Below are 25149 nucleotides of genomic sequence, written 5' to 3' on the forward strand. Positions count from 1 at the left end.
TTGTATTTATTTATTAAATATAATTAACGTATTTATTTATTGCTGACTTAATTTTTTTTCTTGCTTTCACGTAGTTTTTTTAAAGGTGAAATGATTTTTTTTTTCCATTGTGCACATCCACAACACAGGTTTTAATTGGCATTTCCATGCTTTCAACGTAATCATCATGACAAATCAGTCTGACTGCATCTGTTGGTGTACAAGTTTTATTTAGCCTGAAATCATGTGTGAGCGTGTGTGCGAGCGTGTGCGTGTGTGAGCGTGTGTGTGTACGTGTGTGCGTGTGTGCGTGTGTGAGAGAGAGAGACAACTGTTCAAGTCTGGCAGTTTGCGTGACACGACAGAGTCGTGGGTGCTGCTGCTATCTGCTGGCCAAAGCAAGAAGTGCATCGTCCACTAGAAGGCGCTGTCCTGGCGCGCCAGGAAGTAATTGGCGTTCTTCTTCGTCTTCTTCTTGAGTTTGGGCTTGATGAGCAAAACGTAGAGGAAGACAGAGAGCACCGCCAGGAAACAGGAAGTGGACACACAGGCCACCACAAGCCACGTCATGCTCGAGTCTGCTTCGAAGGGGACAAACCTTCTTAGTTCACACCTTATTCCTTTGTTGGAAAATGACTCTCATTTCAAACCTTACTTTCAAACTGCAACTTGAAAACCTGACCCTGATTTGAACCACAATTTGAACTCCTCTACCCTTATTTTAAAGCACAAACCTGGCTTGAAACCTTCCTTTGAATACCTAACCCATGCTTAAAATTCGAACTCTGACTAGAAACCTTAATTTGTGACCCTAACCTGGCTTTGAAACCATAACACTGACTTGAAACCATACTTAAAATCCCTAACTTGAAATCTAATATAACACCTTAACCCCCTTCTTTGAAACCTTAGCCCATACTTAGAACCCTAATTTTTGAAATTCTAAGCCTTTCTTAAAATCCTATTGAAAACCTAAACCAAAGTTAAAACCCTACTTTGAAAACATAACCCCGTCTCGGAACCATATTCTTGAACCCCATCACCAGTTTGAAACCCTTACTTCAACATATTTTTTGAAACCTTCACCCGAACTTTGGAGCCATAACATTCTGTTTGAAAACCTACGATTTGCTTGAAACCCTAAAGTCAAACCCGGGCTAATTTGAAGCCCTACTGGTTAGCGTAGATTTTCATGTGTCACGCGACTCACCCTCCACGTGGAGCGTGATTGTCACTTCCCGTCTCCCGTCCTGATTTTGAGCCACGCAGGTTAGCTCCGCCCCTTCCTCTTGTTCCGTCATCGCCGCGACCAGCAGGCTGACCTCCACCAGGCAACCCGACTCCACCCGGCTTTCCCTGCATGGACGGCGACGGCCGTTTGGTGACAAAAAGCCCGTTTGCCGAGAAACGGCTGAGGTGAGGAAACGAGCGCCTTACCTCCTCACGCCCTGTAACACTCGTCCGTTCAGGCGCGATGCGTCCACCTGAACGCCGTCCGCCGACCACCACACGGCCATCTGGCGCTCGGACTCGCACGCCGTCAGCGCCGTGCACTTGACCTCCAGTTCCGAACCTCCAATGTTCAACAGTCAACAACTCATGAAAAGCCGTTCTGGTGACACGCTACATTTACTCTGTTACAACTGAAGTAACTTTTTGGATACTTGTCAGAGTAGTTTTCACTTTTACTCGAGTGTTTTTATGGAGAAGAAACATAACTTTTTTAGTCTTTTACGTTATTTTATTTGTAGTAAGGCTCGCTTGTGAAAATGTTTGGACTTTTTGGAAGATTTGTTTTTCTTAATTCAACGTTGATGATCTTCTGGACAAAGTCAATGACTCACCGTGTGAGGCCTCGTGGACGCTTCCGTTCAACGGCGTGATGATCAACGGTGGCGGTGGTGTTAGCGCCGTGGGTAACTCGGGCTCTGAAAGATTGACAAAGCATGCATTTATAATAGGAATTTTTGTGTCATTTGAACGAAAGGTGCAATTTTTTTCACAAATTATTAAAAATATATCTGGGGGTATTTTGAGTAAATAGGAAAAAATGTTTTGAAAATTGTTACATCATACATATGCTTTTGCTAATTAAACAAAGTAAACATTCAAATACATAAAATCAACAGAATGTGGAAATGCATGCCCCAATTTCTTTTCTTTTTGTTGTTTTCCAACAAAGTAAAAAAAATCTCCAATTTATTAGTTCCTCCCCCCTTAAAACAATAATTATTTTCTGTTTTAGATCAATGCTTTTCTTTTTAACTGGGAGACTGAGGATGTGCTCCACTGAACGACGAGACTTATTTATTTATTACAATTTTTCTCTGGATTTGATTTTTGAAGAAAACCCCGCAAGTTGTTTTTGTCACGTTAGCCGAGCCACGTTAAAGGCACCTTTGACGAGGAGTCGGAAGGTACGAGTGAGCGGGAACTCGCTGCGGTCGACCAGAACGCTCAGCCGGCACGTGTACAAACCACTGTCGGAATACTGCGCTTCCGGGATCCGCAGTTTTCCTGCGTCTCCCCGGAGGGAGCGCCGCCTGTGGGCCTGGAGGCCAATGGCGCTGGAGTCCTCCTGCCAAGAAAATGTTGATAATATTAAAATTGTCATGCACAATTACAAAAAGAAAAAATCAGTCCCATGCGCCCCCAAGTGGAAAAACTAAATCAAATCCCGTTTTGTTTGACCAAGACCAAAGCCAATTGAGTTGCACGTGTACCACCCAAAAAGTTGATGGCAGCCATATCCTAAGATGAAGACTAAGTGAGCTATGAATTTTTTGGAATGTCCAATTTTGGCCCATTTGTGCAAATTTAAAGAGGTCCGACATTTGTGCCCCGCTCCGAGATTTAAATAACAATTTTGCAGTGTTCGTAACGTTGGTAATTTTTTTTTTTTTTTTTTTTGCATTTTCAAATTTTAGTCATGTTTTAGAACTTTCATTTGAAAATGTAGTCTTGTTTTTAGCCTTCTTGAAAAAACTAACAAAAAAAAAATGTTAAACCTTTCATAGAATTTTAAACATTTTTATAGCATAGATTTCAACATTAAAAAATTCACATTTGGTGTCTAAATAAATAATGAGTAGACTTTTAAATATCAATGTTTTTTAAACATTTTAATGATTAGTAAACATTGTGTAGTATTTTAAACACATGCTTGTTATCATTAGTGTTTCTATATTTTTTACTTCATTTTCATGCTTAAGTGATGCTCTCACACTTGTTTTTAATTTAGTCATGTTCCTGATCTTTCTTATTCACATTTAGTACTATTTAAATATGAATTTTTAAGAGTTAGTTATGCTGTGAATTTGGTAGCGTTTTGGTTCCTAACAAATAGGATCTTTTTTTTTTTTACATTTTAACGTGACCGTCGTGGCGTTTCGAACGCTTGATTGAGCCACACTGCCCCCTTCAGGACTGGAATGTCCACACAAAGTTCAATCGGGCAGCTCGAGGGCGGCATTGCTCTCACCTTGTACCACTGGACACGAGTGTGGGACAATCGTTTCTTCACGGGACATCTGAGCGTCACGTTTTCTCCCAGCGTGGCGTTGTACTCGTATGAAAGGTTGTCCACGCCCACTGCTAATGCGGCGTACACCCGCAGCGTCACGCTACCTTGGATGCAGTATGTCGCGTTTCTTCGTCGCCAAGGCAACAGCAGCAGCAGCAGCAGCAGCAGCAACAACAAGACAAGCATGGCCAACCAGTTAAAAGTGCTTTTGTCATGTTTTGAATATTTACTTTTTTTACATTTAGAAGCATTTTTTTAAACTTCCAGTAGTATTTGTGACATTCTGTTTCATATGGTAGTTTTTTCCCGCACATTTTATGGTATTTTTTACATTTTGTGGTAATTTCTTTTTACTTTTTTTTTCTGGTAGTATTTTAACATTTTGCCATGTTTTCCATTTGGTAACATTTTGTAAAATTTGTAAGCGATTTTTATTTATTATAACATTCGTTTTTTTTTTTTTTTAATTTTTATTTTTTATAGCATTCGTTTTTTTGTTTTTTTTTTACCATTATTATTTATTCAACATTGTTTTTAGGACTGAGAATTTTTTTTTAAAATAGTAGACCTATTTAAAATGTAGCACTGTTTTTGAAAAAAAATATTTGTAATTTTTACTTTTTCACATTTATAGTAGACCTATGTAAAATGTAGCACTGTTTTTTAAAAAAATATTTGTAATTTTTACTTTTTCACATTTAGTAGTGTTGTTAGATTTATTCTTAAACATTTAATATTGTTAAAAATTTATCAACTTTTAATCTTCTTCATATTTAGAAGTATTCTTAACATTTTGGAGTGTTTTTAACATTCCTTTGAGACTTATCGTTGACCTTTAAACATTTCTTTACAGCATTTTCACATTTTTAAAGCAATATTTTTGAAAAGCTTTATGTTACCTGAAAGTGCAGGTGTACTCGCCAGAGTCCGAGCGCCAGGCCGGAAGGAGCCACAATTCCGGGCCGAGAAGCCGGACTCGGCCCTCTCCGGCATCGTGGGTGCGGTTACCCTTCGAGATGCGTAAGGAGGCGTCTGGTGGCTCAATGCGTCGTACTTTGAGTGCCTTCCGGAAGTAGGGAAAAGACACGGTGACCGCCTCCCCCTCCAGACGGAAGAGATCCAACTCAGCCGCCACCACGAAGCAGCCGTCTGTCAGAAAGAAGCAACGCAACAAGCACGTTCAGGAAGACAATGTTGAGTCATGATGATGTCATTCAGACACACACTGTTTATATTATTTAACATTGTCATGTCTTTCCTCAAGGTACATGCTTCAGAAGAAAATAAATCGCGCACGGCGCACCCCCACTTACTTGCGGTTTGGCAAATGCAGATTCACCTAGTTGCTGTTTTTTCCCCCCCAATATTTTAAATAACATTTGCAAATGTTACTCTTATCTTTTTGTATTTTTTTTTTTTGAGGGGGTGGGGGCTGCTTACCCTTCACAAGCATCGGCGGGAGCGGGAATCTCCATCCGTGAGCCAACTCAACGGCTAGCATCATCAACGCCAAGATGGCCGACATGGCCGCGGGTTGCAGAAGCGTCCAACGCGGTGGGACAGCGGATGGCTTTCAAGCCACCATGGCGACCGCTTCGGACTTCCCTGAGTGAGGGTCCCCATCGCAAGTCAGACTCTTAAGTAGACGATGATGACATCATCGGTCGTCATTGAAATGCCGCAACCGCACGATGGACCAACTGTGGTCTGACTCACATACGTAATGGAAAATAAAATGGTTTAAACAGATTTTAACAAAGCATATATATATATATGGATATCAGAATGACAATAAATAGTCATATACTTAGGATTTGACATGGTGTGAACTTAAAATTCTCATTTTCCTTCAAAGCTTCACTTCTGCTTCCATTTCCTCAGGAGATTACACAAAAACACACACAAAAACACAGAAAAGGAGCTAATTGTACCATTTTGTTTATATCTAGAAGTCTACATAAAATTGATAGTGGTTTAAACATTGCTTTTAACAATGACAAAGATTGGGTTTTTAACATTTTTTCCAGCCACACTGTCACATGTGTATTTTTTTGTTCTTTTATATTGCATTTTTAAACATTTAAGACTGGTAGTCCTGCCAGTTAAAATGGATCTTTGACCATTACAGCCATCAATGGCAGCGAATGAGTTACAGTAATATGTCATCTTCATGTCAACATTCAGGAGTAGTTTCACACTAAGTACCATACAAAGTAGTAAATAACACACACACACACACACACACACACACACACACACACACACGCACACACACACACACACACGAGTGATGTGTCAGTGTAATCCTATCAATGAGTGTTTGTGTCATTGAGGAAAACCCCATTCATGAAATAAGATCCAGCTCAAAATGTGTTTAAAAATAAATAAAATTATTTAAAAAAACAACAACAACATAACATGTGGAACAAGCCACCTATAACAATGGCAATAATCCTATAATCCTGTATTAATAAAACTAGTGAATTAAACTAGTACCCAACAGGAACACAAAGTCCTATTACTTCCGGAGACAATGTGTACTTACATTCAGTCAGCTTCCTGATAGTGTTTTGTTTTAAGGTCGCACAAGAAGGTAAATTCCAAGGTTTCCCGAACACACACTTTGTACTCCACAAAATCACACAGCACAAGGCAGGCGTGGTGGCAGGTCATTTCTAGAACGACACATATGTCACATTACAAGGAAAATGGAATAAATGCGAATGTTTTAAGAATCCAGTGTACAAAATATTTCAAACAAAGACATCCCACCTCGCTCAAATGTTTTCCTTAAGTTTATTCAAAGAAACAAAGACATCCTGTAGCGCACACACACATTAGCACTGTTAGCGGGGAGCTGACAGGAAGTGAATGCATCAACAAGTAAACATACAGTTGAACAAAACGTCGTGGAAGTGTTTTCTGAAAAATCACACCAACAAAAAACAAACAAACAAATAAAAAAAAAGAAGGTAAAACTTGCGTCAGGCTTTCGTTAGCTAGCTTTACAATGTCTTTATAGACAACGTTTCAAGTAACTCCCAACACCGAAAGTTTATGCGCATTGACACGGACAATGCTAAGAATATCAGCAATGCTGAGGACCACGACACAGCCCACTCAATATGTCTGCACTCCTCAATAGGGTTCTTACAAGATCGAAAACGATCGTTCCTGAACGTTTAAAGCGTCGTGGCGGATAACTGGGTCGTGGCTGAGGAGGGACTAACAATCAGAAACCTGCTCCAGCACAGCTTCAGTCTTTGACAATCAGATAAATTGACCGTCATCCAAGAAGATAACAAATTAAAATCGTTCTTGCCTGGATCTGACACGTGGCAACGAACTGGAAACTGTTTCCGTACTGAAGACATGTTGATCCCTAAAACAATTGGTTACAGGCTGTGCACGAATCGGTGGCGAGTTGAATGGAGTCGTGAATTGACGATTGAAAACAATGCCAAATCACATTTTTCCAAATTAAATCAGAGCGCATCATTGTTGTCAGAGCGAAATGTTTGACCTACTGTATCTGCATGGGGACTACACCTACGTGAACGCCACGTACGTTCGTCTGGAAATATTAGTGTGAATATTTGGCCGGCTAATGCCGTCCTCGCAATGTGAATATTTGGCAGACAAACGCGGTCCAGCGACGGGATTATTTGGCCAGCTAGTGCCTTGAAGTTGGCCGGCTAACGTCATGTTAGCAAAAAATGAAAGGGAGTTTTCAAATTTGGGATGGTGTACCTGAGAGATGAAGTGGATTAGCACTAGCTAGGATTAGGCTAGGAGCAACATAGAAGGATATAAAATGGGACCAAAGAGGAAAAAAACATTTTCTTCTGCCGCAGATTTTTGGCGCAAATCCGAGCTCTAGTCAGGGGATATTAAAAATCAAGGGGGTTCTTTCCAACATTGAAAAAAAAATGTTTTCCCGATTGGTTGAAGAATAGCATCTGATCACTGACTAATGAGCAAGATTCAGATTCCATTTTTCACACCTAAATATTTTTTTCAGAGTATATCCAAATTCAACTGTGTTCTAAAGTAGAGATATTACAATAACCTGAACCTGTACTGATCCTCACTTGGATTTTAAGTCTCATTGTTGTTGTTTTTTAACACATACTTGTAACTTTGGTGCCCCCCCCCCCCCCCCCCCAATTTGTGATCCCCTTCCAGCTTCTCGGAACTTCCCCAATGTAACCATCGCAACCTCGTCAATGTCGCTTGCTGTCGGTTATTCCAAACACAAAATGGCCTCCAAGTATAAGGGAGTTAAGCCACCATTTTGTCTCTTCCAAAGTCTTCCAAGGTTGCCACGGAGTCCAGGGAGGGCTTCCTGCCTTTGTGACCTGGCTCCAGCTTCTTCAGCATCTGGACCGTTGCCATGACACCCACGAGGGTAACTGTCCCAAACACAAAATGGCACCCATTTGTCCAGGGATGTTTGTCTTCCACAGTTGCTATGGTAAACCAGGTCCAGGGAGGACTGTCTGCCTCTATGACATCCATGTCATTGTTGCTATGGTAACTGTCGTGTCATACATAAAATTGTGTTCAGTTGTATGTGTGTGTGTGTGGGGTGAACCATTGTTGTCAGTCTTCGACAGTTTGCCGTGGTCACAGGATTCCACTGAGGACTTTGTGTGATTGTGACCCGGCTACAGTTTCTGAAACATTTGGAATGTTGCCATGACATCCTTGTCATGGTTGTTAAGGTAAACAACACGACATCCATGTGTGGGTTAAGTCACCATTTTGTCTTCTGAAGTCTTCCACAGTTGCCATGGTGTTAGAGAAATCTATGAGCAAAATTGTATCATGTTTAAAGTTTCATTTAATTTGGGCACATCTAAACGTTTGGGTGCGTATCCAGCACCTCCAAATGCCTGTGCACATAGGCGCCGGCCACCTGGCCGGAGGGCTGTTGAAGTCCACAATTAGCACGTCAATGCAGGTGGGCAATCACAGGGGAGTGGGCGAAACTCGGTCACAAAAGGGGAATGAATAATTTGGGAACAGCGGTTGAACAACAAAAGACGAGTTGAGAACACCCGTCGCGCCCAGGCGACATTTGTCGTCCGCAAAGTCTGCAACATGTTAATTCGATGTAGACCAGACAGAAAAGGCGCCAACGTACTGGTGGTTCAAGTTTAAAAAACAGGTAACCAATCACCACCGAGGGGCCGGACCGGGGGTGCGGTATGCAAATGTCGGGGGCAGTGTTTTCCTTGTATGTTACAATAAAAGTCGGAATTGGCGGGAAGGGAGCTCGAGAGTGTGATCATCGGAGCAACTACCGTCGTTCGCTCTCAGAGATCCCCCTCCCGCCGATATTGAAGACAATTTTCCTGTGTGCCGAGTCATTTCTTTAACTTTGTCCGAGAAAATCTCTGACACATGGTAACAGGAGGCCATTGAGGGTTCTTTTTTTTCCTGTCTCCCCAAATTCATTGTGATCCAGCTTGGGCTGTTTGGCATGACTTTATCATTGCCATGGTAACTGTTGCCCGAAAAATGGCATCTTCCAAAGGTTTCCACAGTTGGCATTCTAACAGGCATCCAGGGATTTTTTTCCCCCTTCTCAGTTTTGTTTGTATTCTGGCGCCAACTGCAAAAATTCAGAGCACTAGGATATCATCATCATTATCTCATGCTTCACAAACACACCCACTTTCTCATCAATAAATCATTTTTTTCTATTCACAGATATTATTAATATTATATATTTTTTGTACATACACAACTTTATTGACTTCTTTTTTTGGTATGCACACATTCTGTGCCGACAGCATGTTGCCCTCTGTGGGTGGAAACAAGCAAGACAGTGGGGTCAGGGCTGAATGTGCATTGCAAAATAATCATATTAATATTATTCATAAAAACAAATAAAATAAGGTAAAACACAAATATTCACGCTCATGTGGGAGGAATAAGAAAAAAGAATACACTTTGTCCTTTTTTACCCTCACTTCCTGCCCAAAATGAGTCCCCGCATACTTTGCGGGTTACCTTGATGAGGTACTTCATCATCAGGAGTGGCTTCATCTTCTTCATCTTCATCATCATCATCATCATCCGTCATCCCAGTCACAAAAGAACACTGACGCACATTTACGGACTCGTTAAAACTTTTCCGATGGTTCGAAGATGTTCAAAGTCTGGGGAAAAAAACCACGAGGACGAATATGACGAGCACCAGGAAATTTTGGGGGGGGTTTCTTTCTCCGGGAATTCACATTTGACCCCTTCCTCCTGTCATGGAAGGGTACGTGGAGTCCTTGTTCGTGGGTCCGGTTGGGGCCCGATGGGGTTGCGATTGTAGAAGTGGTCGGCTTCTGAGATCCAGTGTTAGCGAAGGCCAGGCGGTGGAACAAAAGGAAGTGGAAGTGGAGGAGGAAGAAGAGGAAGACGTCTACCAGCTGAGCAGGTTGCTTCGGCCCAGCGTCATGAAGTAGACCTGACTGGACCCTCCGGACCGCACCGAGGCGAAGAACACCTGAGGGAAAATACACACATACTTAGGAACGCATGTTACTTTTTTTGGACTGCTCCAGCTTTGGGGTTGTGTGACTGGGTATCTTCTTGGGGTGAATGGCACTGGGTGACTACTGGCCTGGTGGGAGATTTAAGAACTTAAGCCTGGCTCACCTTGTCGTTCCTCTCACAGAGGAACTTGAGTCTCTGGGCCCTCTTGTGCATGAAGACGCCGTCCAGGTGGCCCGTCTCTACCGAGCGGATCTCGATGGCCTTCTCGCCCCAGCCCATGATCTGGTTGGAGCGGATGTAGGCTGCAAAAAATAAAAATAAAAAAAATTCAACTGACACATTCAGACACTAAAATTAAGGTATGCATCAATGGAAACGTCAAGGTTTGTGAACTGCTGGAAGGGTTTTATTAAAACTAGTAATAATAATCGGAGTGATCTTTTTCAAAGATGACGACTCAAAAGTTGAGAACCCAAATGAAATTTCATGAGAATAAAGACCTCACTTGACAAAAATAAAACCGTTAACTTTAGGAGAAAAAATTATTTACGAGAAACAATTGACATCATCAGGAAAAAATTCACAACTTGACAAGAAAAATAATCTTACGATAAATGGTCTTTTTTTTTTTTTTTAAGAAAATAAAGTCAGAAATTGTACAGGTTTGTTGCTGGGATTTTCATGGGAAGAGAAAAACAAATTACAAAAAAAAAAAAAAAACTAAATTGAATTTGGACATTAATTGGAGTTCTTGGTGAGTAGGTGGCCGGCGTTTTTGGCATTAGCAGTCTCACCGACAGAGGTGGGCATCTCCCCCCATTGCAGCACCACGTCCTTGGTGATGCGTCCGTAGGTGTTGACGTAGACGCCCTCGTCCTCGTAGCAAACGAGCAGCTCGATGCCGTCCGTGTTGGGCAGGATGATGATGGCGTGAGACTGAATGTGCGTTTGGATCTGCGCATAGCAAAGCGTCCACATCAACTCCCTCGTTCATCAAGGAGAAAAGCCGTTGGGTTTTTTTGCCCTTCTCTTACGTGGGTCGGTAGGTAAATGTCGTAGACCGCCCCGGAGTCCACATCCACGGCGTGGAAGCCCGAGCAGGAGCCGTAGATCACCTTCAACCTCTGGCCCTCCTCCACCGTCAAGTCCACCAGCAGAGGCTTGTGGACCAGCTCGCCGAAAGACTGGAGTCCCAAAAAGAAGAAGAGATTGAACACTGCCGAGCACAACTGCAAAAAAAGGGATTCTGGTCCTCCGCGGCTAGTTACTGTTCATCTGAAGTTACGTGATTTAAAAAAAAAACAAAAAAACATTTTACAAAAAACAAGTTGCAAATTATTTTATAATCATATAAGAATTTTATGAGGAAAAAGTCCTAATTTTACAACTTGAGTCTTTTTACAAAAAATACATAGAAAAATAAAGCCTAAATATTTCAAGAAAAAGTGATCATTTTACAAGAAATAATAAATTGCAATTTCCCAAACCTAAAATAAAAATATGACAAATACGTTCTAAAACAATTAAGTAGCGCCAAAGCAAGGACCACGGGTCAATCTATGGGTGGCTTCAAGCTCATCAGTAAAAATAAATAAACGATGCATGCATTATAAGCCGCAGGGTTCAAAGAATGGGGGAAAAAAAAACGTAGCGGGTTATCGTGGAGAAAGTGGAGAAAGTTTTTTTAATCAAGAAAAAAAGAGGAGATTCAATCCACAGACTTTCCAACAATAGCACCCGCAGCTTTGTCTGATGATCTCAAATTTTAGCAGTTCCGCCTCGACTCCTCACCTTGAAGGCCATGAACTTGTGGTATGGTTTGGGCGCCCAAGCGTAGACCTCCACAGAGTTCTTCAAGGCCAGAACCAAGAACTTGATCCTCTCGTACTTGACTGCGGGTCAGAATTCCAAGTTAATAACTGGAGAAAAGGTGTGGGCACGAGACTTTGGTGCGGCGGGTGGGACTGACCGACTTTGTAGTGGACGCAACCTTCCAGGTCGCCCACGGTGGTCCAGCCTTGTTTCTTCTCCACCTCGGGGTCGTTGTGCAAAATCTTGTTCCGCAGCCATGACAAGTAGTAAACGCGCAGCTTGTTCTTCTTACCTGAACATCCACCCGCAAAAAGACAGATGTGTTTTTGTCACGACGAAACAAAGGCACTCGGCAGTGACATTTCTGATTGGGAGCGGATGAGGCCCTTTGCCTCCTGCATCAGCCAAAGATTGGAAATTTACAGGGTAGATGCAGGTTTGAGGAAGTCAAACCAATTTTTAAAAGGCCACTTCAATCCAATTTTACGATGAGGACAAAGTTGGCAGTTAAAGAGAAACAAGAAAAGAATCATAATTTGTAACAAAAGTTTATTGCACTAGAAAAATGTCTTAAAATTTGTGAGGAAAATCATTCAAAATATTTGTACTTTGTGAGAAGTAGGTCAATTTTTGGGGGGAGAAATAATTTGAAGTAACTTAAAAATGAACTTCAATAAACAAATAATTCAAAAGCTTGGGCAGGGGCAAGTATTCATTTTAGGAGAAAGAACTCAATTCTAATTGAATTTTTTCCAGGGAGGAAATGGATAATTTTATGAGAAATATGTGATGAATTTTTAAGCAAAAGTTTTAAATTTACGAGGAAAAAATTGTAACTGTACAACATTCAAAAAGATAGAAACGAGAATTTGCATGGAAAACTAATAAAAAAAGCAAATGAGAAACAAGCTGGCAGTTTTCAGTAAAATGAGAAAAAAAATATCGCAACATAGTGACAGGAAAAATGCTCATTTTAAGAGGGGGAAAACAGTTTTAAGAGAAGTCAAACACCAGGTAGCAACATTGAAATTTCACCAGAAACACGTTGCAACCTTACAAAATGCTAAAAATAAAAGTGGTAACTTTTCATCATCACTCCTACGATCTAATACATGACCGCAAATGACAATCAAGGAAAAATAATGTCACCTCAATTTTGTCACAACAACAACAACATGTCAAGTGCAGCTCTGGAAGACAAAATGTGGCTTTGACGTTCCCACACATGCATTACAGCAACAACAACAACAACATGTGGCGTGCGACACGCTGCGGACACTGATGTAAGCTTCCTGGACGTGTGTCCTTTTTTTACCACAAAACATTTTTGTTCCTCCCATGGAGGAAAAATACGCTACACATTGTGACGCCATCGCCACCGGATGATATTTACACAACATCCTTTGACTGATACCCTGTGTGTTGTCACACTATCTGTACTCGGTTGGCGGCAACTGGATAACAACGGATAACAGCGAGTAACGAGGCCATTGACGGGAACCACCAAACATTGTGAGAATTTAAAATAAATAAATAAAAGTAGCGGGTAAAAAAATTGTCATCTCACGAAAGTATGGCAGCCACAGTAGCACAAACCCAATGATGATTCTTTTTTTTTTTTTTGGAAATAAATTTCATTGTCCACGTGTGCCTCTGCGTACCTGATATGGTGACGAGGACGTTGAGTCCCTCCAGCACGTCCATTTGCTGGAAACGTCTTCGGTTGATGAGCGGGTAAACTTTGCCCTGACCGCTGCGATCCAAAAGCATCAGCCCGCTCTCGGTGCCCACCAACAAGTTCACCCCTGGAATTTCACAAAATAACAGTAACACCACCGAAAAAATATATCAATGTATTTTTTTCTTTTTCTCTGTGGAGTAAGACACCCGAGAGTTCTGAGTCATCACAGCACAGTCCTTCTCACCCCAGAGCGCCGCGCACAAGATCTCCGAGTTGAACCTCTTCTTGTACTTTCGGATCTCTGGCGTGTCACTCTGCGGGCGCGTGTTGACCGGATTCACGTTGACCACGGAACCTTTGCGCGACGGGTCTGCCCTCAGCGCTTCTGCCAGACGAGCTTCGTTGCTATAGCCTAAAAAAATAAAAATAAAAATAAAAATAAAAAAGGAAATGCCATAGAAACCACTTTGAATATCACTTTTAAAAGATGACAATCAGTCAGAATCAAGTTCTGATGCTCAGGAGAATAATAAGAAAAAAACAAAGGTCTTAATTCTGAAACAAAAATGTTTCGAAGAGGTTTGTATCTAAATTTGAACGACAATAAAGTAGAAAGAAGGATGTCTGCAAACACACCGACGTTGAGGGCGCCGCCGGCGGAGGGCGACACTTGCAGCAGACGCGGGTCGATGAACGGCGTGAATGACGAAGATGACTTGTGTTTCTGCATGTTGTTGCTCGATTGACTCTGCAAGGGGCACACGCGCATAACCACAAAATCAAATAAATAAATAAATAAATCATAGAATCATCATTTGACCATGAAACCATTAAAGCAATTTTTTAAAAATAAAATAAAAATAGGGAAATGATCAGGGTGACAATACATGCATACACAACACAATGGTTCATTCCGGGAGGTACAAACAAAATGGTGGATTTAGACAAAATGGTGGACAGATATTACCCGTCCTGTTCCTTCCGTAGACTTTTGACAATATTTGGACATCAATTAAATGTTGATTGAAACTCACCAGAAATCTGCCCCCCCAATCCCTCATATTGATTGCTATGAGGGGTTACTGTACAAGAGTCAGTTTATTAAGTACAGCTATGTCATAGGAATATATATTGAATGGCTAATTTTAATGGAATAAAAGAGCAAAATTGTAGATTAAAAAAAGTTGCAGCAATACAATGAGAAAACAGACAACTAATTACAGGATATTATTTCTACAAGAAAAAAACGTCTGAATTTTAGCGAGAAAAAGCGAATATTAAAAATATATATATTTTTTAACAGTTTTACAGGAACCAAAACATCATGACAACACAGTAGTAACATTTAACAAAAATAAAGTCATACATGTTAAAAGGAGAAAGTGTTACTTTTTGCAAGAAATGAACTGGAATTTTTATTTTATTTAATGTAGTAACAAGTAGTAGTAAGCATAAAGTGACGCTGTTTTACGAGAATAAAAGCGCACCATTTTGAGAAGAATGGAGTCATTTTACAAGACCCATCATGACGGGGGAATCGGCAAAAACTGTACAATTTTCCCTGACGCGTGATGGCTTTTTCATGACAATCCGGTTAGTGTGACTAAATGCGATTGCAGGTTGCCTAGTTTACAACAGAGACACTATCTTATCCGAGGGCTTCCGCCACAGTCAGCTTAAGCGAGCCACTTCCGTACCTCGATGAGGAGGGCCAGCTTGTCCAGTGGGCTTTGGGGGGACGCGATGGGACTGGCCAGGCTGGACGAGGAAGAGGAGGATGGGGAGGACGGGGAGGAGGAAGGGGAGGAATGATGGCTCTGCTGGATCAGGTCCGGCAGGAGATGGATGCGGCCGGCAAAGCCGTTCCGCTCGGCCTGCTGCTGCTGATGATGGTGGTGGTGGTGGGGATGAGGGTGTTGATGTTGGTGGTGGTGATGAAGGGGGCTGGGGGTGTGTTGGGTGAGGCCCGGGCTGGATGCCGAGCCGGCGGGCCTCTTTTTGTGCTCGCTCTGGAAGTAGAAAGAGGGGTACACCACTTTGCTGCTACACGCGTTACGCAGCAGCTCGGGGGGAGGGAAGGTGTTAGCTAAGCTATGGTAGCTACCCTACAGGCGGGACAAAATGCCATGTTAATTGGTAATGTTAAAAAAAAAAAACATACAAAACATATTATTCTTAATTGTTAGTCACACGTGAAGTTGGCACTTTACAAGAATCAAGATCTAACGCAGGGAGAATAAGGTCAGAATTTTACAAGATGGCGCAAATTTACTAAACACAAGTCTTAACTGTAAAACTAATGTTTTTTTTTTTAAACTTTGTAATCATTTCTCTTATTTAATGTGGCAATGAGGCAACTGAGAACAGTTTCTCATTTATAATGCCGACCGGGAGGTGATTTAGGGTTCAAGGTCTTGCCCAAGGACTTGGACATTAGACAGCAGGAGTCAGGAATGGAACAGCCGACCCTTTGGTCACAAGATGAGCCGCTCTACCAATTGAGCCACAAACTTAATGACATGTAAATGAATAGTAATAGAATAAAACAGTAATTTTGTTCAGAATTACCGTGTAACTCTGTGAGAACAAAGACGTATGTTCATAAAAATTGCATTTGTGAGTGTGAGCTTGTTGCATTCGCACCACACAAGGTTTAACAAACAGCAAGACAAAAGACAATAAACACAGCATGCACGGGACACCAACAAACAAATGTTTACAATTAAAAGAAAGAAAAAAAAAACAGAGATGATGCAAACATGCAAGTGCTGAATGGTTTTGGGCATGGGTACCTGTCGGACTACCAGGGTGCTGTCTTTGCAGGGCGTGGAGCCCACGTCGTTTTCGCCTTCATCATGGACGATCATCGTCTTCACAGACTCCGTCTCGCCGTTACTCAGCCGCGACGACCTGCAATAAAGGAGACAATAAACAGTTGGAAACATTCTGTCATAAATCAGGCAAAATTGAACCGAAGATAGAATTTTTGTTTCCAACAATGTCATTCATCAGTCAATGATGCGAAGACTTCATTTTGTGTGATGCATTTTGTATGAGTACTGCAGCAGTAAACTGGACCCTGTCAGTGCTGGTATAAAATATGTGGCGCACGTACACAGCTCTGGAGTCCTCCGGGCCCGAGGTGGATTCCTCGCCGGCCTCCTGGTCTACCTCCTCGTCGTCGTCCTCGTCTGTGGTATCCGAATCATCGCTGGATGATGAGTAATCCGTCACCTTGTTGGGGGGACGGACGTCATCCACGGCGCGGAGTTCCTTGGCGAGCGCAGTCAGGTCCTGCTAGATCAAAACCACAAGACAACACAAAACACGGGTTTAAAATTCACGCTCTATTAGCCGGAAACAGGAAGCTGTGAGACGGGAAGGGTGGTTTCGCCAAGGCAGGTCAGCCAATAAGATAGCAGGAGATGAAGCTGTGGGAGGTAAAGTTAGTGAGTTATTCGCAGGACTGAGAAGAATGTTAAAAGTTGACACAGGGTTTAAAAAGTTGAGACCAGGTAACAAACAAAGCAAGACGCTGACAGCTGAAAGACAATCACCTTAAGTTGACAGGTGGGAGAGGGAAATTTCTGTGACACACGGTTAAATTGGCTAGAAATTGACAGATGGAAAAAAATCACTTCAAGCTGAGACGAGTAAAGAAAAAAAAATATTCACTAGAAACAGGAAAAATTGTGAAGAAACTCACTAGATGTTGACACATTGTCAAAGTAAAAGTCTGGCGCAGTATAAAATCTACTAGTGGAAAAGATTAAGAAAATCGCCACAAATGGTCAAATAATGGTGAAACCATTTATCATTGGCAATTTCCAGCAAACTGTGAACTTTGAACAGAACAATAGTAAAAACGGCTTGAATTTGATATATATATTTTTTTTAATGGCAAGAATTTGACACATCCCTAAAAATCTACACCCGAAAAACTGCTCCAAGATGATATATGGTGAAATTACCAAGTGTCACTTTCTAGCAATTTCTGCCGTATGTCGTTTTTGAGCAAGACTTTGAACTAGAAGTTTATAAGTTGTAACGCTGAAAAGTAGTTGGCACATGGTAAAAAAAGTTAGAGAAGACACAAGTCAATCACAGGACAGTTCAAAGACTTTTGTCTTCATTAGTGGGGAAGAAAAGAGTGCCAAATCTACGTGCTCTAGCTCTAGGTTGGCTAGCCGGCTAACCCCTCGCTCACCGCTGGTCTGCCCGGCCTCGGCCTCTCCTCTGGTTTTTTCCCGGCGTTTTCCTGCCTCTGGAGGGGCGAGCCCTCGGATTTCAAGGAGGCTGGCATGGAGGAACGAGTCGCGGCGGAAAGAAAAAAACTCAGCGTTGACTTTTTGGTTTGTTTGGTGGCATGAGCACACGTGTTTTTAGCACTCACAGCGGGCCCTGAACCTTTCTCCAGAGCCAGCCTGCGAGCTGGAGTTGCTGGACGAACTGCTGGAGGAACTGGAGCCTCCGCTGGAGCCTCCACTGGAGCCTCCGCTGCTGCCACTACCGCTTCCAGCAGACCTGGGAAGCATCTTCTCCACTCGCTCCCACAGCAGCCGAGGCTCGGCCGCACTGTACAGGCCAGGACACAACGCACAGTCAGTCTTTCGGTGCGCATTTGCCCTCGTATGGTGTCAATTTTGGGCGGGGGGACTCTGTGGATTATTTCTACTCCTGCTGTTTATTTAATTTCCACTGTGTGAGTTTTCATAAAGACCCGGTAGATACCTGCCAGCGTTGCGGTTGATAACGGGGCCAGCATGCGGCATGTTGCCGTGGCGATGAGGCGAGTCTCGCCTCGGCAACACCGGCGAGCGAGACGTCGTCCTGACGGGGACCTTTTTTGTGATGAAAGCATCCACCAGTTGATACACACACACACAGACACGAGGAAGCAACATGATATCACATTGGCCTTCGCCAAAGTGGCTCGCTGTCGTTTGTTGTCCGCATAGTTTGTAGTACACATTTTGAACATTAAAGCACAACGCAAAAACAGCCATGCACGAGAGAATTCAGGCCAGTTTAGTGCAGCTGCTGCCAATCAGGACAAGTCAAGGAGTTATTATGATGTGCTGGGGGGGGTTGTTTCTTTTTTTAGGCAGAAAAGCTTGCACCTTGATGAAACGTAATAGATTGTAACTTTTATGACTTTTATATGATTGGTAAAGATGATTCCACAATGTTTATTGACTGTACAAATGCTATTGAATTTATTGAATGACAATGTTTTCAATTTTTGAATGATTATTTTTTTGGGTGTGCCAAAATGTAATTGTCGGTTATCATCCATTGATTGACAGTGCCACGGAGAAATCAATGTATTCAAGTTAGGCGAGTTTAGGGAATGGCAAGGTAACATCACTTCGCACGACAGCGAATATGCGGCATTGTTCGTCGATTCATATATGAGTCCGTGCGTGGAATGAAAATATTAGCCATGACTACTTTTTCCACTATGAAATGTTACTCGGGCTGAAATTGCATCTACAGTCGGTCCCGTGCTTACCCTGGGTGGTACTTCTGCAGAAGTGGGGGTTACCGCTTGATGGGGTCTAGTCTGAGGGTGGGCTTGTGCTTCAGTGCGTGCGTTGTGTGACGATGATAATGATGAAGGTGAGGATGATGAAGATGGAGAGTGCTGGTGAGGTTCGCTGAAGGAGTGTGAACGACACACGGCGGTGGCGGGCGGCGGGGGCGGGTTGCCGCCGCTTTTTAGGGCCCGCACCTTGGCATAAACAAAACATTTGGAGGGGAAGGGTGAGCATGCAGAAGCTTCCAGAAAAGTTGTCCTTTGACCTTGTTGGGGAAAAGAACATGTCAGCTCAGAAAAGCAGCAAACGACAAGTTAGAAGGAGTCAGTTTATATTATCCCGAAGCATCTCGAAGACCGCGAAGAAGGATAGGAAGCTGGAAGAAGAAGGTTAGGATGACAGTTTAAAGTGATGAAAAGCCGAATAAAAGAAACTCGGCTTTGAAGCAAAATTGGTCTGTGTGTGTCTTTTTAAGCATGTCCTCTTGAGTCTTTTTTTGTGAGCCTATATACTCATGATAAACATGAACCACAAAATTTTGAGTAAAGTAAAAACCCATTCAGGGGTTGAATTAAAAAAAAAAAAAAAAAAAAAAACACATTTATGGACACTGACAAATTACCAATGACCCTAAAATGTCCGCTTCAAATCCAAATGGTGGACTTGCTTTTTCAAGCATGGGTTGTAGCCCACGAAAATTCATGTTCCCTACTGAAATTAGCAAGAAACAGGAATTCGGTGGTGTCTTTTTTTTTCTTTTTTACCTGCGCCTCCACAGGTCGATGCATGGCCTCGGCATTCCCGTTGGGGTAAGAGGACTCGGACCGCGGTGGCACGGGGGGTTGTGGCGGTTTGGTCTGTGCCGACTGAGGAGAACCTTGGATGTTCTTCCGGTAGCGCTCGTCCGCCTGAAGAAGACACAAACAGCAAGCATCAGCATCAACTGGAAGGGGTTTTAAGATAAGATAAGAAAACCTTATTTGTCTCACAATGGAAAAATTTGAATCGTTTGTTAGTCCAGCCGTATCCCAAGAGTAGAAATACATCTATTTTTGCTCACCACACCGTTAGGTACCAACTCAAAAAGTAGGTAAATCCCAGAAAACATTCAGTAGAACGGAGGAACCTTCAAAGTTCAACAAGAACTCCCAAACTTTAAAGCAACAGCAACTCTTGATCAGCTCATTCATCGTATGTAAATCAACTCTGTTGTGATTCATTTTTTGTGACGTGGACACAGACGTCATAAAAGTTGTCAGAAAGTGGGCAATTATTATCTTTTTTTTTTACTAGTGAAACTATATTAAAAACGGCATAAAAAACTGACATTTCTGGAATGTTATAGAAAAGTGCACGTTTTTTGAATAATGTGACATTATTATGTTAAAAAGTTGGAGTGGACATACATGTGTACTATGGTGGAGTGGTATGTTTCACTTTGGTCGTTGCACTGTAAATACGTGTAAGACTTTCTACTACTTTCTGGAACACTAGAAAAATCAATCACAAGATGAGATGATTGATTAATCGATTAGCTTTGTTAATAGTGTTAGCTCCCACACCAGCAGCAGCACACCTCAAGCAAAAAAAAAAAAGCTTCAGCCAGACGTCACTTTTCAAGCGGTTTCACCTCTGTGACCGGCTCAGACTCAGTCACCGTTGTTATCTTTTCTGCTTCTGTGTTGTGTTCCGGGTTTTTGGGGGCATGTTTGGGACTACTAGGGTGCAGGTTCTGCTGGTGTTGGAGGGACAGTAGGTAGGCCTGCTGCTGCTGAAGTTGCTTCTGGAGCTTTTGAGCTTGCCGCTGCTCCTCCAGCTCTCGCCATTTGTACTCCTGAGTGGCAACATCAAGCCAAAGAACGTTCCGGAACATTACTCCACTTCTTGCCGCTTACAGTGTGCCTTCCTCTGATACGGGTTATGTTTAAATGTACTTGTAGAATATGCAGCATGCTCATGACCGCACATTGGAAACCTGTACAAGAGCATGGGGCTAATGTCAAAAGACAAAAGCTGCATTATGGGAAACTAACTTCTACTTCCTTCCATCATTTGTATGTCCTCTAAACACTGCATCACATGATGACTACATCATCACATCATCACCAGCCTCCTCTTTAGTCACTCATTCTACGACGACTTATAACCTTGGCAACATCTGGAATGAAAACATGGGAAAGCCTGATTTCCTTTCCTGCGGGATGACTGACTTCCTGGTGACATCATCGCCGAGGGCCTCTCGACTGAGCCTGGGAATGCCCTCGCCGACCTCCACTGGTAACGACTCCCGTGACGTCTCCAAAAATATCCAAGCAGACCCGGGAGGAAATAAGTCGTCGTACGTAGGCATGTTTTTTTCCGATGTTACACTGACGCTCTCATGTTAAAAAAGTGGGCATAAAGTGAGCAAAAATGTGTAAAACGTCATCCTAACAAGCAATTCTAAAATGTAAAATGTAGTCTTGAGTGGACAAAGTGAGTATTTCTCTGGCAAAGTGGCTCTAAAATTAAAAAATGTATTACTGTATGTTCAATGTTCTGTAAAGTGCTTTGTTACAGCTACATGTGTTGTGAAAGTGCTATATAAATAAAGATGTATTGTATTGCAGAAATCAACATGTTTTTTTTCTTACTGTAATATGAGACAAAAACGTTCCACAGACTTTATGCTGTGGATTTTTTTTGTTTATGTTCGAGTGAGACTATGCTATAAAAAAGGCATGGTTTAAAAAGTCATGATAAAAATTGACATTCTCTACATGTTTAAAAAGCGTGGTTTTAAAAGTCATGTAGAAGAGGCCGTAGCAACAGTCAAAAAGTAATGAAAACAAATGTTTTTTAAAGCTCCAAGAGGATATGCACACGGTTTAAAAAGCGGTTACACAAAGTGGACATATGAATGAGTGGTCATAAAGTGGACCATGTTGAAAAAAGGTCAAAGATAATTTTGCAAAGTGGCCATAAAGTGGCTATATGTGTTCTAAAAAAGTGGACATGCGTAAAAACACATTAAGTGCACATACATGGTTTTAAAAGTCGTTCAGTGGAGACGCACTGTTCAAAAAAAGTAATCGAGTGGCCGCGCATGGATTAGGAGGTTCACAAAGCGAGCATAAAATGTGCGACTCACCAGCAGCATCGCCTGTTCGTGTAGGAGCTGCTGCTGCAGGATCTCAAGGTGCCTCTGCTCCTCCTCCAGCTGTCGTCTGATGTACTCCTGACCACCCAACAGGAGGCGCTGGCATTAGTATGGCGTGGCTCGAAGGGCGGCCTCAGCCACTTTGCATCAGTCTGCGTACCTGCTCCCTGTCGGCCCGCCGCTTTTCCTCCTCGGCCCGCCGGCGCTCGTCTTCCTCTTTGCGGCGGCGTTCCAACTCGTCAGCCCGCCGTTTGTCGTCCTGCTCGCGCCGCCGCTGCTCACGCTCCTGCTGACGACGCAACTCGCGCTCTCGCCGTTGTTGCTGCGAGAAAAAACAAAGAAAAAAAACATCAAAAAAATGACTCAGCAAAAACATGAAAATAACTCAGCAGAAACACAATTATATGACGTGAATTTGACCTGAACACAAACATAAATGACAAAACTGTATTAGCTGATTGCAAAAGTCAGAGAAAATGACATGGCGAACAAACAAAGTGTCGTGTTGCTGACCTCCTCCAAACGCCGCCGCTGCTCCTTCTGCTGCTCGATGCGCTTCTGCCGCTCGGCCAGCAGCTGGCGCTTGTACTCCTCCTGCTCTCGGAGCTGCTGCTCTTGCAGAAGCTGCTGGCGGCGCAGCGCCTCCGAGCGCTCCTTGTTCTCCTGCTGCAGACGGATAAAGTCCCGACGAAGCGTCGACTCTCCCGGCACGTTGACGATGGAGCTGCCAAGCCACCACAATGATGAGAGAACATTTTGAATTTACCACCGAATCACAAACTTTGTCGTCATGTGTCACCAAATTGGACAAAATCTACAGGACAAGTTCAACTCTGAGGGAACCCTGGAAATGGCCAAAACGATGCTAATAATCACCATGTTGTTGTGTGTTTGCAAATGATAGACATGTCTACTAAAGTTCATGTGGTTTGGTGAAACTAGCTTTAGGGGCTGAATATTGAAAACATTCATGAGCTGCCTTATTTGAGTTTCGTGTTTTGACGAGTCATCAAACTTGGCCATGACTCTTTGCCCACGTGCGGCAACTAAAAATTCAAATGTTTTGCAATTTTACATTGTCCATCTCATGTTCATGTTTAGATTTGGGGGCATTCTGACATAAGGTCTACTAGGAGTTTGTGGTAGCCTAAAATAGCCTATTCAAAACAAAACGGCAAACGTGTGTGTGTTTTTACCTCGGTTCTCCTTCTTGCTCTGATGCTTCTTCCTCCTCTTCCTCACTGCCGCTATATTCGTATTCAGTCTCGTCTGTGGAGAACATGTAGGGTAAGCACGTTAACACAATGTGTCTTTGACATTTGATCATTATGCAATGGGTCTTTGCCAATGTGTCCTTCAAAACGCATCTTTCAAAATATGTCTTTGATGCACATCTTTGCTTCTGATGGCATACTTTTGATGAGTTGATATGTTGGAAAGTGTTTCTTTGGTGGTGCGTCATTGACTATTTTTCAAAATAAGTCTTAGAAGCATATCTCAAGGTATGACTTTGACAAAGCGTTGATGAATATGTCTTTGAGGTGCATCTTAGACAAAGTATTGAGTCTTGGTGTGTCGATGGTGTGACGCGTCTCCTCACCCTTTTCGCCTCGCTTCTTCTTGGTGCGGTCGATGTGGTCCTTAAGTTGGATGCGAACCTGCCGCTCGTTGGGCTGGTCCCTGATGAAAGGGTGTTTGAGCAGCTGCTCGGTGGGCGGCCGTTGCGTGTAGTTCTTCACCAGGCATCCCTCGATGAAACTGAAGAACTTCTTGGACCTATGAGCAGCATCCCTCGGTCACATTTCACACTTAAGAAATCCAGTTCAAAAACTTGAAAAAAAGCGCACCATTTTTTGGACTTGAGTCTTGGAGGAGGGTTTCTGGGGATGAGGAAGAGTGCCCTCATGGGATGCATGTCGCACAACGCTGTGGGAAAACAAGACAAAATTGACTGACTACATTTCTAACTCTAGTAGCCCTATTCGCGCAATTTTTTTCCAAGTCTCACTGTCCTTGAGTCCTGATTCAGGATGGGGTCATTAAAGTCCACCTGCGAATTTGCCGGTTTCCAACATAGTGTAAGAAGGGGACTGCAGGAAATATTACCATTATATCCCCTTTCACGCTGTCCCATCAAGGATGGAATGGGGTGTAAATAGACCGATAAAGTTGCAGATTTTCCAGTGTATAAAATACTGGCATGGAATTGGGTATAAGTCGACCTGTGATTTCAATGGCTTGTCATGGAGAGTTTGAGACATAAAAGGTGCAATGCAGGAAATATTTCTAAAATAGCCCCTTTTACACTATCTAAGCCATCTTTTTTTAGCACCGCACACCCACAATGGGAGCCGGCTCAGCAGGCTCATCATGTGGGGGATCCTGTCAAGGAGACACTACCAGCTCTGGGTCCTTCTCAAGACACCCTGACCAGCCCCCAAGAAGAACGAGGTGAGGGAACTGGACCACCAACCTGACTCTGCAAAGTCATAATGTCTGCGTGAATGTGCACTGTGGACACCAAAGACCTCCACTGTTGCACTTAGGATGTGCCAGTTTGCAGGGTTAGAGTGTGAAAGGGGCCAAGGGCATTTTATGACTTACGCGGAGCTCCTTCAGCCATCTCGATGGCTGTAATCCCGCAAGACCACAAGTCGCTCTGGAGGAAAGGGGAAAAAACATTCATGGAAAATTCTAGCAAAATTACAGCAGTCAGCGTTCAACTGGGGTATGTACCCGGTAGTCGTAAGTGGCATCCGGGTTTTCGTCGCAGGCGATGACTTCCGGAGCCATCCAATATGGCGTCCCGATGAAGGTGTTCCGGCGTCCAACGGTTCGGTCTAGTTGAGCGCTAACGCCAAAGTCCACTGAGGAGGTGGGTGAGCATGTTATCATTTGATCAATTTTCATTAGAAGAAGCAAATATGCGACTAAAGGAAAAGCGTATGATCTAAAATCTTTGTCCTGCACTCAGGTTGCCAAC

At 42.8% G+C, this 25149-nt stretch overlaps 2 protein-coding genes across 12 annotated transcripts in view; both read right to left on the reverse strand.

Moving 5' to 3' along the window:
• Positions 1-272: 272 nt before the first annotated feature.
• LOC109522273 (interleukin-1 receptor type 2) lies at positions 273-7600 on the reverse strand. Its single transcript, XM_019880681.1, has 9 exons — positions 6048-7600; positions 4943-5138; positions 4402-4651; positions 3461-3629; positions 2377-2557; positions 1824-1907; positions 1417-1552; positions 1190-1335; positions 273-557 (listed from the first exon to the last, which is right to left on the reverse strand). Exons 2-9 carry the CDS (start codon positions 5025-5027, stop codon positions 397-399), a joined length of 1212 nt encoding a protein of 403 aa, XP_019736240.1. The 5' UTR covers positions 5028-5138; positions 6048-7600; the 3' UTR covers positions 273-396.
• A 1339-nt stretch (positions 7601-8939) lies between these two features.
• Positions 8940-25149, reverse strand: part of LOC109522148 (mitogen-activated protein kinase kinase kinase kinase 4-like) — a 31603-nt gene continuing 15393 nt past the window's right edge. Inside the window, exons 7-32 of one of the 11 annotated variants that reach the window (XM_019880460.1) lie at positions 24903-25033; positions 24771-24825; positions 24014-24092; positions 23767-23942; positions 23363-23435; positions 22680-22890; positions 22327-22488; positions 22158-22244; positions 20658-20861; positions 19792-19935; positions 19003-19221; positions 18222-18331; positions 17884-18065; positions 17698-17786; positions 16606-16787; positions 16283-16400; positions 15188-15499; positions 14127-14238; positions 13735-13902; positions 13471-13614; positions 11967-12101; positions 11789-11889; positions 11032-11181; positions 10792-10951; positions 10160-10299; positions 8940-10007 (exon numbers count right to left, since the gene is read on the reverse strand). In XM_019880460.1, coding sequence (XP_019736019.1) covers positions 9924-10007; positions 10160-10299; positions 10792-10951; positions 11032-11181; positions 11789-11889; positions 11967-12101; positions 13471-13614; positions 13735-13902; positions 14127-14238; positions 15188-15499; positions 16283-16400; positions 16606-16787; positions 17698-17786; positions 17884-18065; positions 18222-18331; positions 19003-19221; positions 19792-19935; positions 20658-20861; positions 22158-22244; positions 22327-22488; positions 22680-22890; positions 23363-23435; positions 23767-23942; positions 24014-24092; positions 24771-24825; positions 24903-25033 — 3728 coding nt within the window. In that variant the 3' untranslated portion in view covers positions 8940-9923. The remainder of the gene's footprint in view (positions 10008-10159; positions 10300-10791; positions 10952-11031; positions 11182-11788; positions 11890-11966; positions 12102-13470; positions 13615-13734; positions 13903-14126; positions 14239-15187; positions 15500-16282; positions 16401-16605; positions 16788-17697; positions 17787-17883; positions 18066-18221; positions 18332-19002; positions 19222-19791; positions 19936-20657; positions 20862-22157; positions 22245-22326; positions 22489-22679; positions 22891-23362; positions 23436-23766; positions 23943-24013; positions 24093-24770; positions 24826-24902; positions 25034-25149) is intronic. The other 10 variants (XM_019880475.1, XM_019880467.1, XM_019880505.1 and 7 more) reach the window with 10 other exon arrangements.

The sequence above is a fragment of the Hippocampus comes genome, unplaced genomic scaffold (genome assembly GCF_001891065.2).
Source record: "Hippocampus comes isolate QL1 unplaced genomic scaffold, H_comes_QL1_v1.1 scaffold214, whole genome shotgun sequence".
Lineage (NCBI taxonomy): Eukaryota > Metazoa > Chordata > Actinopteri > Syngnathiformes > Syngnathidae > Hippocampus > Hippocampus comes.